The sequence below is a fragment of the Paramormyrops kingsleyae genome, chromosome 9 (genome assembly GCF_048594095.1).
Source record: "Paramormyrops kingsleyae isolate MSU_618 chromosome 9, PKINGS_0.4, whole genome shotgun sequence".
NCBI lineage: Eukaryota > Metazoa > Chordata > Actinopteri > Osteoglossiformes > Mormyridae > Paramormyrops > Paramormyrops kingsleyae.
Window position 1 is genome coordinate 26,311,820 of NC_132805.1, and position 17,590 is coordinate 26,329,409.

At 45.7% G+C, this 17,590-nt stretch overlaps 1 protein-coding gene across 1 annotated transcript; it reads right to left on the reverse strand.

Annotated features, from left to right (window-relative positions):
- Nucleotides 1-2,377: 2,377 nt before the first annotated feature.
- LOC140592519 (carbonic anhydrase 14-like) lies at nucleotides 2,378-17,391 on the reverse strand. Its single transcript, XM_072715913.1, has 11 exons — nucleotides 17,213-17,391; nucleotides 16,970-16,990; nucleotides 12,952-13,122; nucleotides 12,323-12,480; nucleotides 10,992-11,087; nucleotides 9,822-9,888; nucleotides 9,367-9,524; nucleotides 7,495-7,621; nucleotides 6,478-6,501; nucleotides 4,932-4,986; nucleotides 2,378-3,056 (listed from the first exon to the last, which is right to left on the reverse strand). Exons 1-11 carry the CDS (start codon nucleotides 17,280-17,282, stop codon nucleotides 2,960-2,962), a joined length of 1,044 nt encoding a protein of 347 aa, XP_072572014.1. The 5' UTR covers nucleotides 17,283-17,391; the 3' UTR covers nucleotides 2,378-2,959.
- Between the last annotated feature and the right edge of the window lie 199 nt (nucleotides 17,392-17,590).

Sequence of the window (17,590 nt, forward strand, 5' to 3'; positions counted from 1 at the left end):
ATCACAGAATTCGTAGTTCACCCACCTCTTATTTTACCACTACACCCCTGATCACTCCGTTCTGTAAGGGGATATGGTACACAGCCTAATTTGAGATCCAACTTACTGTATCAACTTAAGCCACCTTCTTTTCACTTTTTCCGAGGTGAAAAGCGGCAAAAGATAGTTTTGTCAACATCATTCTGCTTTTACAACACGGTACGCCGCACTAGTTTGGACCCACAAGTGGCATGATGACATAGCAACTAGCCATCCCAGACAATGCTGGCATTTTTTTTTTTTGTTTTTTTTTTTGAGGGGGGGGGGGGGGGCTCGCGAATGTTTTGCCCAGGGGCCCACACAACCCATAATCCGTCCCTGAAGCCATGGTATACAGTATTTTAGTGGTATTTTCAAGCAACATGTTGACTTATTGTTAACATACAGGCCTATGTGTGCCTACATATTTGAGTTATTTTATGCTGATTTAAGATTTTAGTCCTGCAGGCTAACTACAGAAGGCTGTAGGGTTCAGTTCTGAATATGTTAAAATGCAAAATGAAAACAATAAAAAATGGCCACAGTACAATTTGATATTGTTTGTATCTGCTGAGCCAATTTTGAAGTGGCTGATCGCTCATTGTTTTTGTGGAAAGAAGCTTAAAAATAATGGAGGGGAGTGAGGCATTGTGGGATTGTTGTTGTGTCTTGCTAGAGGTGGGTATTTCAGGCCCAGAAAGTAAAAATCCACACCAGGATTTTGTTTCAACAACCAGTTGCATATAAAGAGTCACAGCCACAGTGTACTCAACTGATTAGTTGAAACAAAATCTTGGTCTGGATTTTTACTTTCTGAACCTGAAATGTCTGCCTCTGGCCCTTGCCTCACAGCAGCCTGCACGCAGCCAGCTTCACAGGTCAGGGACCTTGGAGAAATGGGCAGGAGGGGATTCGAAACTACTGAATGGCCAAACTTAAGGGAGTGCAGGCCTGGGATGTAGTTGCTAATGCCTACATAGTACTGTTTGAGCATATAAGCAAGTCATGTACCCGTAAGAATTATTCTTCTATGAGAAATGTATACGCTTACACCAGTGGTTCCCAACCCAGTTCTCAGGGACCCCAGACAGTCCACATTTTTGCTCCCTCCCAGCTCCCCAATGGGGAGGCGGATGCTGAGTGGGGGTGGGGGGGATGATTATGTTTGTTGTTTGTTTGAAGCCTGGTTTGCAGGTGTTTAGTAACCAATCAGGACTTAGAAGTCCAAAAGGGGGAATTGGTGTTAGAGTATATGAACCTGCTGATTTTTGTTTGCAGTGTGTATTGTGCATTGTACCCAAGTCAGGCTGGAGCACTGTGCTGGATGACTGTATACAGGAGAAAACTCGTTAAAAATCAAGATATCAGCAGCGGTCCAATGTGTCAATCTTGATTGATACATAAACTTTATCAATATTCATATGTAGCGTCATTCTGCTGACCTGTCAGTCCTGTGTACAAGCTTATAATGAACCTCAGATTAAGGCATTCTGGGAGTCTTGTCTGTCATCTCTGTATATGCTTTGACCGCGGTGAGGGATGTCTTGGTGAGGGAGACTAGATAGATAAATAGATAGATAGATGGATAGACAGGCAGATAGATAGACAGACAGATAGATAGATAGATAGATAGATAGATGGATAGACAGGCAGATAGACAGACAGATAGATAGATAGATAGATAGATAGATGGATAGACAGGCAGATAGACAGACAGATAGATAGATAGATAGATAGATAGATGGATAGACAGGCAGATAGATAGACAGACAGATAGATAGATAGATAGATAGATAGATAGATAGATAGATGGATAGACAGGCAGATAGACAGACAGATAGATAGATAGATAGATAGATAGATAGATAGATAGATGGATAGACAGGCAGATAGACAGACAGATAGATAGATAGATAGATAGATAGATAGATGGATAGACAGGCAGATAGACAGACAGATAGATAGATAGATAGATAGATAGATAGATAGATAGATAGATAGATAGATGGATAGACAGGCAGATAGATAGACAGATAGATAGATAGATAGATAGATGGATAGACAGGCAGATAGACAGACAGACAGATAGATAGATAGATAGATAGATAGATAGATAGATGGATAGATAGATGGATAGACAGGCAGATAGATAGACAGATAGATAGATAGATAGATAGATGGATAGACAGGCAGATAGACAGACAGATAGATAGATAGATAGATAGATAGATGGATAGACAGGCAGATAGATAGACGATAGATAGATAGATAGATAGATAGATAGATAGATAGATAGATAGATCGATCGATCGATCGATCGATCCTGAAGGAAATTTAAACTTAGGAAATTTATTCGCAAGAGTCTTCCCCAGTCTTGAAATCCCTAACAATAAATAATGGTTACTGTGACCAGAAATAGACAGTTCAGGTCCAGAAAGTAAAAATCCTGATGAAGATTTTGTTTCAACCAACTAGCAGAAGTACTCTGACTGTTACTCTTTATTCTCAACTGGCTGGATTTTTTTTACTTTCTGGACCTGAAATATGCACCTCTGACTATAACATAATGACAGAAAGATAGGTGGATATGTGTGCTGTTTATCATGAAGCGTGTGCAACCTGCAGGCATATTGGCAGATAACAAGAGCATCCAGACAGGCATTCATACAGGTAAATAGCTACATATCCCCCTTTTCCTAAACACATACAAGCAATACTGGCCAATTACTGACAGGAAGTGGAGGGGGGGGGGGGGGCATACAGGAGTGTGTGTGCAATGGCCTCAGCGACAGCAAACTGGGTCTGACTTGGCTGTGTATATAGGGGACAAACTAGTAGGAAAAGGATGGACTTGAGGCAGGAGTAGCTGGTTTGGCACGCAGAGGAAGTTCATGCATTCAAACAGGAAGTAGGTGCTGAGGTCCAAGGAATCACATAAGGCTTAGGCTTCCACTTTGGGAGGGGCTTCCAGTTTTTCTGGGTCAGGGTCTGTCTTGAAGGCTGTGTCTTGCTGTTGCTCCTTGTCATGTTCCTTAAATCTGCAACAAAGATGTATGATGACTACAGTGAGTCGAAAATAAGGAGCTATATAAAGATTTAGGTGAATGTTAATTGTGTTGATATCGTCCACTTAAATTATTTCAGAAGAGATATCACAATATCACAAAATACATTCTGCAAAGATATGACCCTGAAAGCTGGCTTGCTGAAAGTTACGTAAATTATCAGTGAAATTGTAAAGTGAAACGTACCCAACTAGAAGCATCAACAGCACTCACAGAAATCGTACAGTGTGGTGGAGTTACGAGCAGTGAGTCAGAACTACACGACAAATACTAATGACTATGGGCCTTTTGCAACAAGGCAGAACACTACAATAACACACTAAAAGCACAGCAGGAAGGAGAATCCATATAGCTTAAAGTTTTGATACTGATGAAGAAGAGATTGTGTATGAATTGTGGACAAATATATAGGTATATGTAATATATATATATAAAATACAGATGCTCCTTGCTCTACAATGGTTCAGCTTTCAGTATTTCAACTTACCGATTAGTTATGTTACTTTTGAGAACGATCCGATTCCTTTAAACGGCTCTTCCGTACAAACGAAGGGAACTTACTTGAGAACGTACTTGAGAGTGGTTCTTTTTATCGTTGTGCCCAAATTTAACCACCTGCCCTAAATCCAGCCCCCTCCCCTTTACATGAACGGTAAGAACAAGCCAGTCACAAGAGGTAGATGTTCTTAGGTTCCTTAATGGCAGAATGATCAGGGTTTGTGCCAACATAAAGTTTTCTAATATTAAGTGCTGAATGAATTGCATTCAAGGCAAGGGAACTTTATGTAGATAACCCATTTCATACGGAGGGCAAATTCAAAGTAGTAAATTTACTGACAAAGCAGAGGGATTTGGTGCCACCTTGTGTAATGTTTTCGCTGCATGTCACTGATATTATGTTTGGCACTACGAGTAATTTTGTGGTGCTATGTCCACACACGCGAAATCCAGTTATATTGGTGCGATGTCCAAGTCTGAATCTGATCCAGATCTTACCCTATCATTATCTTAGTGATTATTTTGCAGATAAACCTAGTAATCCTCACTGCCAAAGAAAAATAACAATGTAATAAAATAATATGTCCAACCAAACTTGTATTCATTTATTTACTTTTTAAATGCTGGTATTTGGTTAGTTGCAACAATTTTTACTTATTCGGTGTTAGTAGTTATTTATTTACTTATTTATTTATTTATAATATCATGATCATATTCAACGTTGGTTTATTATTATTATAAGGCATTAAGGAATCGGAAAAGAGGTTCATAGAGAATCGTTTTCAGGATTTCAGGAAAGATCAGTATTTCAAACACAGATGCATAGGATCCTAATATGAAGGTCAAAGGTTAAGGTCATGTCATAACACAAGTTAATAATTTCAGAGTGACCTGCGTGAAGGTGCTGGTCTCACTCATGTGAGGGCCTCCCAACTAGAGGTAGAGCTGTCATGTGATTAAGAGACATAGTCACATGACCTGCTTACACAGATCAACATTATATCATTATATAGCTGTTTTAAACATCATTGGTTGGGTTTTGAAAGGAAAGATGTTTCAGAATGAGGAGAAAGTGAAAGAGAGAGGTTTGGGAGAAGGACGAGCAGCGAAAGGCTGCAGATGTGGACTTTCATGCTGAAAGAAGGTGTGGAAGCAGAGTGACATGAGGGGAGAGCAGGACCAGGGATCTGGTGACTTTATGGTTCAGCCCTCTGTCCTGTAAACCTCACTAATACTAAAGCTAAATATCATCCAGCAAAATATGCCCGATACTGTGTTTGACTCCCTTCAGAAATGTGTGATAAAGTGCACAAAGAATTATCAGCCAGGACGACGGGACACTGGACTTACTGCTTGACCTTTACGACGAGGATGATGACCATCGCCGCTGCAGCACACAGTTTTCCTGAAAGAAAAATTACTTTCAAATTGACACTAGAAAGGAACAGGAATTTCCTTTCCTTGCAGAGAATCTGCAAGGAATACTGTACACTTTTAATATTACTGTTATTCATCCACCATCCACTTATCCAGTACAGGCACACGGTGAATATCCAAGAATTCACAGGGCAGGAGACACCCTACTACTCACTGTGAATATCCCAGAGTACACAGGGCAGGAGACGCCCTACTACTCACTGTGAATATCCCACAGTACACAGGGCAGGAGACGCCCTACTACTCACTGTGAATATCCCAGAGTACACAGGGCAGGAGACGCCCTACTACTCACTGTGAATATCCCAGAGTACACAGGGCAGGAGACGCCCTACTACTCACTGTGAATATCCCAGAGTACACAGGGCAGGAGACGCCCTACTACTAACTGTGAATATCCCAGAGTACACAGGGCAGGAGACGCCCTACTACTCACTGTGAATATCCCAGAGTACACAGGGCAGGAGACACCCTACTACTAACTGTGAATATCCCAGAGTACACAGGGCAGGAGACGCCCTACTACTCACTGTGAATATCCCAGAGTACACAGGGCAGGAGACGCCCTACTACTCACTGTGAATATCCCAGAGTACACAGGGCAGGAGACGCCCTACTACTCACTGTGAATATCCCAGAGTACACAGGGCAGGAGATGCCCTACTACTAACTGTGAATATCCCAGAGTACACAGGGCAGGAGACGCCCTACTACTCACTGTGAATATCCCAGAGTACACAGGGCAGGGGACACCCTACTACTCACTGTGAATATCCCAGAGTACACAGGGCAGGGGACACCCTACTACTCACTGTGAATATCCCAGAGTACACAGGGCAGGGGACGCCCTACTACTCACTGTGAATATCCCAGAGTACACAGGGCAGGAGACGCCCTACTACTAACTGTGAATATCCCAGAGTACACAGGGCAGGAGACGCCCTACTACTCACTGTGAATATCCCAGAGTACACACGGCAGGAGACACCCTACTACTAACTGTGAATATCCCAGAGTACACAGGGCAGGAGAAGCCCCAATACTCACTGTGAATATCCCAGAGTACACAGGGCAGGAGACACCCTACTACTAACTGTGAATATCCCAGAGTACACAGGGCAGGAGAAGCCCCAATACTCACTGTGAATATCCCAGAGTACACAGGGCAGGAGACACCCTACTACTCACTGTAAATATCCCAGAGTACACAGGGCTGGAGACGCCCTACTACTAACTGTGAATATCCCAGAGTACACAGGGCAGGAGACGCCCTACTACTAACTGTGAATATCCCAGAGTACACAGGGCAGGAGACGCCCCACTACTCACTGTGAATATCCCAGAGTACACAGGGCTGGAGAAGCCCAAATACTCACTGTGAATATCCCAGAGTACACAGGGCAGGAGACACATGGACAGTTATGGGCAGTGATCAGGCTAAGATATGATGCACACTTACCAAGAGTGTATCTGGTGATAGAATCTGGAATAGTTAAAAGAAACATCCTTCAGAATTATATTCAGTGTTCCGGTGCACTGAGGTGGGCTATGAGCTGTATTCCTCGCTAATTTTACGTTCATATTCATGCTCGCCCACCATCTGAATCCTTCGCAAACAATGTGGTCAGTGTTTTCGGTGAGATTCCACAAACACTAATCGGGGGCCTCATTAATAGCCTCCCTCCCCCCACCTCAATAACATTAGGCTTCCTTTCTTATTTTCTTACCCTTTCATCACCCCTCCCACAGCAAACTTAAATGCCCCCCACCCCCACATAATCCCTACAGCTATTAATGCTGCTGATTTGTTTACTTGTTGGACAATGAGCCCAATTCTCCTGCATGGAAGATTTACTGAAGAATATGTGGACACCCCGTGGTCTGCAGTTTGAAGATCTCTACACAGCACCAACTCATGCCTGCAAAGTTCTAAACAGAGTACCATCCTAACATGTTGGGTTGAAATTGTATATATATTATCACTCACGTGTATTCTGAAGAATGCATAACTGTATATATTATCACTCACGTGTATTCTGAAGAATGCATAACTTGTTCCATGTAGCAACTGTGTAAATGCTTAACAGTAATTTTCCACCACGTGCAGCAGACGAGCCCACCTCTGACACGTTCTGTTGTTCCTGTTCCCACTCCCACATTCCCATTGCTTCCATCCCATTCCAAATGTTGTTCTCACCCACAATGTAATCAGTATGTTTACCTTATAGTATAAATAAACTCTGTTGAGGAGCCACACCTTTGTAGCTCACACTGTGGTGTGGTTACCCTTGCAGCAAGTAAAACAGCGCGTGTCTCATACTCTGTGGGCCGGCAGCCGGGGGAGCTGATCACTCTCCCCGACATAACACTTAAAGAAATTTCCCTCTCTCTCTCTCTCTCTCTCCGTCTCTTGACCGCATACACATTCTCTCAGCATCTCGTACTCTTCCCCTCGTGAGAGTCAGAGTGTACTGACCTGGGACAAATGAGGCCAACACTACCCTCTGGTTGAGGGGTTGGGTTGTGCGGAAGTTGTCCTGGAGAGGGACAGATTTGGGGTCCTTCTCACTGTTGGAGAACAGCGCTGTCTCCAGGTTCTTCAGCTATGGTGTAGAGCGGGATGAAAGTGGTGGCAGGAGAGAGAGCAAGAGAGAGAGAGAGAGAGAGAAAGAGAGAGAGAAAGAGAGAGAGAAAACAAAACAGCTGAAGAAATGTTCTGGAAAAGTTCAATTTTGGTTACCTAATGTAAGGTATTGCATCATTCGCATTTTGCTGGTTCACCCAATAAAGGAACTATAAGTGAATGTGATATTGGGCTGAAAACATGGAAATAAAAACAAAAAGGGATTTTTTTTATTAAACTGTTTCTTATATGAAAGAAACGGACGTGGCAGTCAGGAAGATCTCAGCAAGTATCCTTCTAAATGACCAATAGCCATTTCAGTGTCTTCCTCTTGAACAAAGAAAACAGTCAGAAAATTAAAAACAACTCACAGTTGTGTTTCCTATCTATATTATACATTTAGTTGGGGAGGTGCTGTAAAGGTGGGGGGGGGGAGTTATGATGATTCCAAGGGCCGCTGAGTGAGGGGCCTGGATTGGTCTGGGTTGGGGGCCCAATATGATATGCTTTCATGGGGCCCAAAATCTCTAGCAGTTTTTCTGACTAAGTACAGTAGCAACATTCATCAAAGAATAAACAGCTTCAATCACAGGAAATACATCACCCCCCTCCCCCAGTGGCAACAACTTTTACCATGTTTGATATAATCTTGTATAAAACACGTAGCTCCTCAGGTAATTTTCTTTGTAGAAGTGGCTCTCACTCTAATGCTACGTTCACACCGCGAGCGTCAAAGACGCCAGCCGTCGCTCCCGCTGCCCTGAACGCGACGCTAGCCAACGCCGGAGACGCTCTCTGACGTCATAGAGTGGGCGGGGACAAGGCCGCTCAGAATGCCAGGCTCTGAGAACTTTTTAAAGGGGCCGCAAAACAAACAAACGTGTAGCTTATATCTTTGCACCGACTCCTGATAGGACATAATTTGTCAAATAAATATTGTTGTGAGCCAGTTATTTGCATTCTCACTTAAAATCAAGCGTTCTGGAGGGAAAATGTTACTTATAAATAGTATAGCGCTTCTTTTCAAATTTACCTTGGATCACAATGGATGATCGCCAAGTAGTTGCTTGTGCTTTATGTTTCTTTAGTTAACATAAATAGTACTTAAAATGTTTCACGACAGTTCTACTAAAACACATAATTATGTTTTGACAAACACTAATGCTATAAAAAGGTTTAACATTACCGACAATTTGCACTGTTTTCTCTGTATGGCGCCAAAATTACTACTGATCGCCTTCCTTTTTCACAAAAAAATATATTATGCACTTCACCATCTCACCTGGAACACCGATTGTTTCGGACACTCTGGTCCATGCCTCATTTTTTTAAATTTATGTCCCTGTATGCAAACAGAGACACATCATATATAACTGGGTACCCGGCCACAGCAATAATAAGTCTCTCCTCCATTGTGCCTAGGAACGGTTGGGTCGGAACAAAAGTTTACACGCTTATGTTCTGCGGCGCTCTCTTTAGCGGAGCATCTCTACATTCCCATTGGTTGCCGCCGAACCGCGTCACAACTCATTAGCATAAAGTTGACTGGGATTCAACTTCTGTCTGACGCTCCCGCCGCCCAGATCGCGACGCGCCGCGCCGCTCCTCGACGCCTCCCGACGCTCCCTCCCATAGAGAATGAATGACTTCCGGTCGCTTTGACGCTCTCGCCGCTCGCAGTGTGAACGTAGCATAAGGTTGGAGAGCCCTGCTTTATGTTCTCACCTGCGTGCGAGACACAGTAACCTTCTCCGCAAAAACTGTCCACAGCACACTCTGGTAGCAGGGCGGCGTGGTGAGCGAGCCATTGTACCGGAAGTATCTGCCCAGGTCAGTGGGGAGCAGGGAGCGGACATTGAAGGAGGGGATGGGCGTTTGCTGTCCTGCAGGGGGCAGTAAAAGGATTGCAGCAATTCAGTATGACGATGACAGGGAGTAGATGCTTAAAGCTACAGTACTGGGAATCTCTTTGGGAATCATGCTACAATCATGTGTTCATGACAGACACAGGACTTCATGGCTCTACTGTGCAATGCGCCACCTTCAGGTCAAGGTTGGATTAGACAAGTGGACACACGGACACACCAAGAGTCTGACGCCACACATGAGCTGTTTGGCATGATTAGAAACTGACAGTGTTTGACATTGACCAACAGACACTAACGACACATTAGTGTCACCTGCATATTTGATGAATTCCAAGTACTTAAAGATGTTCTCATACGCAGAGTTATTGTCATCACCTGTCTGGGGGACAACAGGCCAATTAAACAGCAATAGGAGTAAACACATGAAATAGCCACAGAACTGGAACAAGATCTTATAGATTTCATAGGCTGCAAAAAGTGCATTTTCACATCACATTGCTGAAAAATGGTTGCAGTACTTTCGCCACGACAGGGTATCCAGTATCTGTGACATTTAAAGAGCCATCTTATTTCACCTCTACATTCCTTAAATGTCTCCTCTTAAATGACAAGGTTTCTCTTTGCAAAGGCCAGGAACCTCTACTTGTTCCAGCAGACTATGTCTCTATTCAATGTACTCTATGAAGACACAGTTTGGCGACACACATTATTGTTCAATTTGTAATAAGTGGCTGCCTTTTTTGTTTTGAGTGTGTTTGGCTTTGTGTTTTGGTACTTACAGAGTTAGGGGCACAATTGTCTTTTTGTTTCCTCTTTGTTTTCTACGTAGTAAGTTAGCTTGGGGATTGCACTGAGTTAGCCTGTGTTTGTATTTGTTGCTTCGGCCTGGGTCACTTCCGATGTCTATCACTGGTGGGTTGTATCTGCTACATGTCAATTCGTCATTGTCCGTTTACCATGTATATAATAACCCCACCTCAAAATCACATTCTGTGTTCCGTTGTTTCGCTTCTCACCCCTCCATCCCACTCCATTATGGCTCAACCCTGGGTTTTAACCAGTGGTAGGCAGGGTTCCGCTAATCCGCTAACTGCTAATTGACAAAGCTAACTTTTTTGATAGCAGATTTATCTTCTGCTAAATTTAGTTCCACTGATTGTCAATCCACTAACATTTTTTCACAGGCAAATAAATAAAGTTTATTTAGAATAAAGTTTAACAGTCAAAAACGCTTGTAAACCATCAAGTTCCTGTCTGTTCTGCAACAAACAAGGCATGATTGGTCGATAACTTGTTGAGTTGTATTTTCTGGGTTATGATTGACAGAACATATAGACTAATAAAGAGCTGAGACCCGCCTTCCTAATTCTGGAAGCTCCTCCCTCCCTCTGAGCCAGAAGACCCAATGTCCCAATGTTAGATTTTAAGAATCTGACCAACTGACGGACCTGTTTGGGTAAGAGGTTATGAAGGGAACAGCACCTCAATCAGCACTCCCAAAACCGCCAGGCCGTCTCGCTGGCTTTGGGCCACAGACACGTTGGGGTAGAGATCTGAATTGTAGTGGACCACATGGAGCTGAGGAGAACAGAAAACAGCATTAATCTGTGTGTGTGTGTGTGTGTGTGTGCGCGCACACACGTGGGAGTTCTCCACAGAATGTGTGTGGCTGTCTAATCCGTATAAAATCTCTCGGTCAGTCTGAATGAAGTTTATTAGTTCATTTATATTGGAAGCTCAGCAAGCAAGCAGGTGGGGGAGAGGGGGGGGGGACGGCTGGGAGACATGTGGTCATGGGAGCCATTGAACAGGAAACACAGGGAAACTGGCCCACAGACTGAACCAATGCAGGTGGATCTTCCCTCCTCCTTTCCCTTTCACCTTTTTTCCCTTCCTCTCCCTCCATTGCTTGCTCTCTCCCAGTCGGTGAACCTGTGAAGGAGCAGCTGGGCCGCCTGCCTCTGGGCTGATTCCCGCATAATGCAGCCTCCCTCCTGCCCAAGACCGGACCAGCCAGGGGAGACGCTCCTCCACTGACTCCTGTCCTCTCACTTGGCTCCCTGGCTCACCCCCCCTTTGCATTTCAGCCTCTCTCTCTCTCTCCCCCACTCCCCCCCATTCTCCCCCTCTCTCTCCGTTACCCCCCAGTCTCTCTATCTCCTCCATTCTCCTCATCTCCACTCCCGACCCCCTCCCCAGCCCTGCAGCCCTCTCATCCGAGCACACAGATGGGCTGTATGTGCATCATGCTGTTCAGTGCCCCCTCTTACACCCAGGCCCGCTTCAGCACGATGGGAACCAGCACCAAGATCAGCTAGAGCGCATTGAGCTTAGTCTTGTTCTTCCAGGTTGGATTTGCGTCCCCCTCATCTCCCTGTGCGGATCTCTGTTTGTGTCCCTGCATGTCCCTGTGTGTTTCCCTGTGTGTGTCTCAGTGTGTCCCCATGTGTGTCCCTGCATGTCTCTCTGTGTCTGCCTGTCTTTATAAAAGAACAAATCTTCCTGCCCTGCCTGTTTCCCAGCAAACAGTGTCCTGTAGCAGTACAGCTTGACAAAAAATTCTCTGTGCGCCTTTAATCAAGACATTAGGAGGGAGCATTTATATCAGGGATGTTAACCTTACTAATTAGCCCTCTGTAATCTCTTGTTTTTCCTAAAACAGGAACACCTTTGAACAGTTCCAATGAGCCGGGCTGGATAAACACAATTACTCACATATAGACTTGCATATCGGATTTATGGGTGTCCAGGATTTTGGCCATTTGGGCAAACAATGACTGTATCACATGGGTGATACGGTAGGCGTCCCTCACCTCAGCAGCGGATCGACGGCCATCCACGGTGTGCTCGCTGCCCCCAGCCAGGCCCCCGCTGCCATCCCAGTCCCTACCCCAGTGGAAATGTAGCTGGACAGCTGTGAACTTCCAGGGCAGCCCCCTCAGTCGGAAACAGGCGGGCAAGGACATCTTCACTGCAACACAGGAGATGGGAAGGCGTGGGCGGGCCTTGTATGCGCTCACATGGGAACGGGAGGCGGGAGTCTGGCCCGGCGAGCAGCAGCGTCATGGACGAGGCGCGGGAACCACGGGGACACCGTATGAATGCGTGACCCAGGAATCACAGGCCAGGCAAAGGCAACAAAGAAGTCTTTCAGCGTGGCGAACCGGACCATTCTGGGCCAGCGGGATTGACAATGATCCGTTCAGAACAGCTGAGCAGAGCAGGACATGATGAGAGTGCCAACGCACGGGGTCGTCAACGAGGACATAATGTTATAATGTGCGACATAACGAGGACATTGACTTATTTAGTTATTAAGGCGCAGGATGAGATAAACTCATGTCGCTGTTTACAAAAGCGCTTGTCTGTCTGGCATTATGGGTAATTATGCATTAACTACATGCTGCTGTACACAGTTCAGGGACCCCCCCCGCTGCCTCACCTGTGTGTCCATTGTTGGACAGGGTGAAGGGCTTGTGGGCGGGCTTATGGTAACCCACAACTTTGACGGGCATCAGCGAGGGGTCGTGATGCAGGGCGGAGGTCTCCACATCGATGGGGGACTGCCAGACCCCCCCGCAGTCGGGGAAGGACTTTGACCACTGGGCCATATCTGGTAGGGAGAGGTGATGCTCAAACGGGCTGCAGTGTGGGTGATGCCAGGCCCCCCAGCAGTGGATTAGTGTTTTAATCCATCCTGAATGAAGCCCGAGCCCCAATTACAGGGGTCTGACTGCTCTGTCTTTCTTACAGCACTAAGGCCTATAGTTTCATTTTTGTGTTTTTAGGTTTCATTTGGAGGGACTTTGGTGTGATAAATTCATACGAATCACCCATAGTGTCCATTCATACAAATGCAAGGAAAGTGTGTGTGTGTCTGTGTGTATGTGTGTGAGAGAGAGAGAGAGAGAGAGAGAGTGTGATGGGCAGACAGACATGAAAAGGAGCACAAATGCAGAGACAAAAGCCAGCAAGGGGACAGCAGACAGAGGGTGGGGGGGGGTCCCTCTAGAACGGGATCCAGGACGGATGATGAAGCCGCAGGCATCACCACACACCACAAGAGAGAGAAAGGGAGGCTGACAACCTGCTGCTGGGTTTTGGGTCTTAGGATGTTTAAAAGGTATATTAGCAAGATGGGGAGGGCGAGGTCAGACGCCTTCCTGATCGCTCTGAACACGCGCGCACCTTCCACCACTTTCCAGCATCTTACTAACCAACGTCCAGTCACTGGAGAATAAACAAGCTCCGGGCCAGAGTTACGTTCCAGCGGAACATTAGGGACGGCAACCTTCTCTGTTTCACGGAGACGTGGCTGACGCCAGCGGTTCCGGACCACGCTGTCACACCATCCGAGTCATTCGCTGTGCTTCGAGCGAGCAGAATGGATGAGGCTGGAAAATCAAAAGATGGGGGGGCTAAGTTTCATGACCAACAACGATGGGGCGACCCAGGAGCATTACACTCTCTCCCGCTCCTCTCACCAGGAGCAGCTGACCGTCATGTGCCGGCTGTATTATCTGCCCCGCGAGTTCACAGCGATCATCGCTACGGCCGTTTACACCCCACCTCAAGCAGACACAGGTACGACTTTGGCTCAGCTGCATGATGTGCTCAGTGACTGTCAGAACAAACACTGACAGGGTGAGCCTTGGGCAGGTCATGCCGAACGTCCATCAACACATCACCTGCCCAAGCAGGGGATATACCCTGGATCATTGTTACACCTGGTTCAAACACGGGTACAAGCCAGTTCTACAGCTATTTCATCATTGTTTGACGAAAAGGGAAAAGTGCTGGACCGGCCAATCTGAAGCTGAGCTGCAGGACGCGCTGGATGACGTGGACTGGGATGTGTTCCAGGTCAGCTCAGCGGAAATCAACGAGTTTATGGAAGTCACCATCGGCTTCATCAACACGCTGGCCGACCAGATCATTCCCTCAGCCACCATTCGGACCTTTTCCAATCAGAAACCGTGGGTCGACAGATCCCTCTGGGTAGCAGTAAACACACGTACTGCTGCCTACAATGAAGGACTAAGCACCAGCGACATGGGACGGTACAAGGCTGAGTTTTACAACGTCCAGCGCATAGTCAGAGAGGCGAAACGCAAGCTTGTGGCATGGTCTGCGCACCATTACGGACTTTAAAGGTAAAAGTTGCACTGCCTCAAGTGCTGTCTCTGCGTCCACTGATGAAATGATCATGTTCTACGTGTGGTTTGAAGTAAACAACAAGCTGTCCACCGACAGCCTGCCAGCATAGTGCGAGGACATCAGTGGTGAACTCCCAGCGTCCGTAACGGCGTGCGACGTGCACGTTGCTCTGTGCTTTTCAATGAGTCTCTGGCTCAGTCTGTTATACCTGTGTGTTTTAAAAAATCCACAATCATCCCCAGGGGCGTTGCTAGAGATTTTGGGCCCCATGAAAGCATATCATATTAGGCCCCCCAGTCCAAACCAATCCAGTTATTTTCCTAATTTTTTAGGGCCCCTGTCACTCAGGGGCCCTTGGAATCGTCCTAGCTTTCCTCCCCCTTACGGCGCCCCTGATCATCCCAGTTCCAAAGAATAACACGCCCTCCAGCCTCAATGACTATCGCCCTGTGGCCTTAACATCTCTTGTCATGAAGGTGTTCGAGAGACTTGTTAAGAACCTCATCTGCTCTTCCATCCCCATCTTCAATGATCTGTACACTGTACACTGCGTAGCCACACTCAGCTCAAATTCCTTCGTGAAAATTGCTGATGGCACTGTTTACAGTCACTGTAACACTGACATCACTCTGTGCACACTGTGAATAAGTGCCATAATCCTATGAGTACTGGAAAACAGTTCATACTGTCCAAATTGTTGGTACATTTCTCAGGTCTCTTGCACATTGCATTTACATTGCACAGCAGAATCACTTTCACCATGTGTAGATTATGTACAGCTGAATATATTTGATATATTTTTTATTTTATATTGTTATCTTTATATTTTATTATTCTCTTATTAAGCATAGCTGCTCGGAGTGACCAGGGTTACATTTCACTACATGCTATATGTGTACAACTGTGTATGTGAAAAATAAACCTCTTGAATCGTGATTGAATCATGTTGTCTTCCCAGTTTTGGGTCTTATGATGTTTAAATGTCATCTTTCCAGTCCGTAATGTTGAAAGCAGCATTTGTAAGATGGCTGTTCACTTAATGCACAGCAAGTCCAGGGCAGGGGGTGGGCAGCCTTGGACCCCAGAGGTGTTTTTTTTCCTCCATTCTTGAAAGTTTTTTATTCCTCTCCTCCATTCTCATCTGGCTTTCTTTCTCTCTCTCTCTCTCTCTCTCTCTCTCTCTCTCCTTATATATACAAATGAATTGAATTGAATTATTATTAATCTAACCAAAACCTTTTCATAACCTTGTGTTTTTTTAAGATTTTAAACCATATGGGTTCCTGGGATATTGCAGTTCATATTTTAACTGGCTTTTGATTTTCCTAACCTGGAACTCACACGGTGCTGCTCTCATCCATAAGCAGCTCTCCTCTGTGCCTGACCACCGCCCCCCCTAACCTCTGACCACCCCTCCATCAAAAACAGAGGACAGAAAAAACGTTGTCGCCTAGCTTTGCGTTGTCATGGAAATCGCCTTGACAACAGCGAGGCTCACATGCCGCCATTCTAGCCCTAGCTTGGTGTCCTAAATACTGCAGAGCATTCCGCAGCACATGGACCCGCGCGGCGGGACGCTCGGCAGGAATGCTCATGCCGGCAAGGAAGCACAGCGGCTTATAAAACTGCACACATGCAGCTTGGCACTGCCTACTGTCCCCCCCGTTTACTGTAACATTACACGGGATGAATTTAGCATGTACTATACACAGCTACCTGCTGGAATTTTAAAGTCACAAGACTTATTCTTACTTTGACAGGACATCAGTGGAGTTAAGAACACGATGTACCGTAGGTCTAACATACCCTAAACATGATAACCAGCCACATGGAAGTACCTCCCCTCGCAGGTACGAAGCCACCAGCTTCACTGACCCAAAGGGGACCCTCTTCCATCTCTCCTTCCACACGGAGCTGCCAGACTCCTTTTCTTTCACCCACTCACTCGTCCCCCAGTCCCCTTTCTTCCTGTCCCCCTCAGTGTGACCGTCTCTCCGCTGCCAGCATGGCCAACTGCCCGGCTGCGAGTAGCAAACAGCCGAGTGCGGCAGAGAGGGAGCCAAATTCAGGACTTTAGAGGAGAACAGGAGAGTTGGAGAGAGAGAGAGACAGAGAGAGAGAGAGAGTACAATGAGGATGAAGATGGAGGAAGAGGAGCATACAGATGACCAAACCTTAATTAGACGTAAGCGTGTCGAGGCAACAGGGATGCAACTGTAATGATAACATACAACCTACTACTGTTTGGGGCTTCAAAACTACAGCTAAACCTCAAAGACACGTATGAAGAGTTTTCATTTTACCTTTATATGTCCAGTGTGAATCTGAAATAAGGAGAGAACATAGTGTGAAGTGCATTCACTTAATGAACAAAGATAAAGGAAGACTGTTGTTAGTACTCACTTGCGGTTGTAGACCAGTAGTCAGTTAATCAGAATGACAGTACAAAGACTTTTCATTCCACTATCATTTAAAAACCAAGTACAGTTATTAACAGCTCACAGAAATGGAGTGAGGAATGAAAGACATTTTAATATTGCCCTTACTGGCATCTGTACCATCCATCCAGTGCAAGAAGAAAAAAAGTAGAAGTGTCCCCAGATTAAACGAGTCCATCGCCCATGCAGGTGCAAAGAGACGGGCAGCAGATGAGGAGGTGGATCGAGGCTCGATTGCAGTTAACTAGTCTCTCATATCACCCTTATCTGCACTATGAGTAAGTTCACCAGTGATAGATACAGACGCTGGCTCAGGAGAGATAAGCTGGAAACCGCTGTGCGGAACAAACAAGTCAGCAGAGACTGGGGGTAGGTGTATATGTGTGAAATATATGTGTGAAAAAGTGTAGCTGGCTTCCCGTTCTCCGAAAGGGCTGCACTTCATCGTAGCTTTGTGAATCTCACCACACTGCTGCAAAGCAATCC

What these genes read in the sequence shown, in the direction of transcription:
- LOC140592519 (XM_072715913.1), bottom strand. Translation starts at nt 17,282, where the DNA reads ATGGACTCGTTTAATCTGGGGACACTTCTACTTTTTTTCTTCTTGCAC. An exon ending in GATGGATGGTACAGATGCCA is followed by an intron (nt 16,991 to 17,212) that starts GTAAGGGCAATA and finishes TCCTTATTTCAG; the next exon opens with ATTCACACTGGACATATAAA. An exon ending in GCCGTCGATCCGCTGCTGAG is followed by an intron (nt 11,088 to 12,322) that starts GTGAGGGACGCC and finishes TGTTCTCCTCAG; the next exon opens with CTCCATGTGGTCCACTACAA.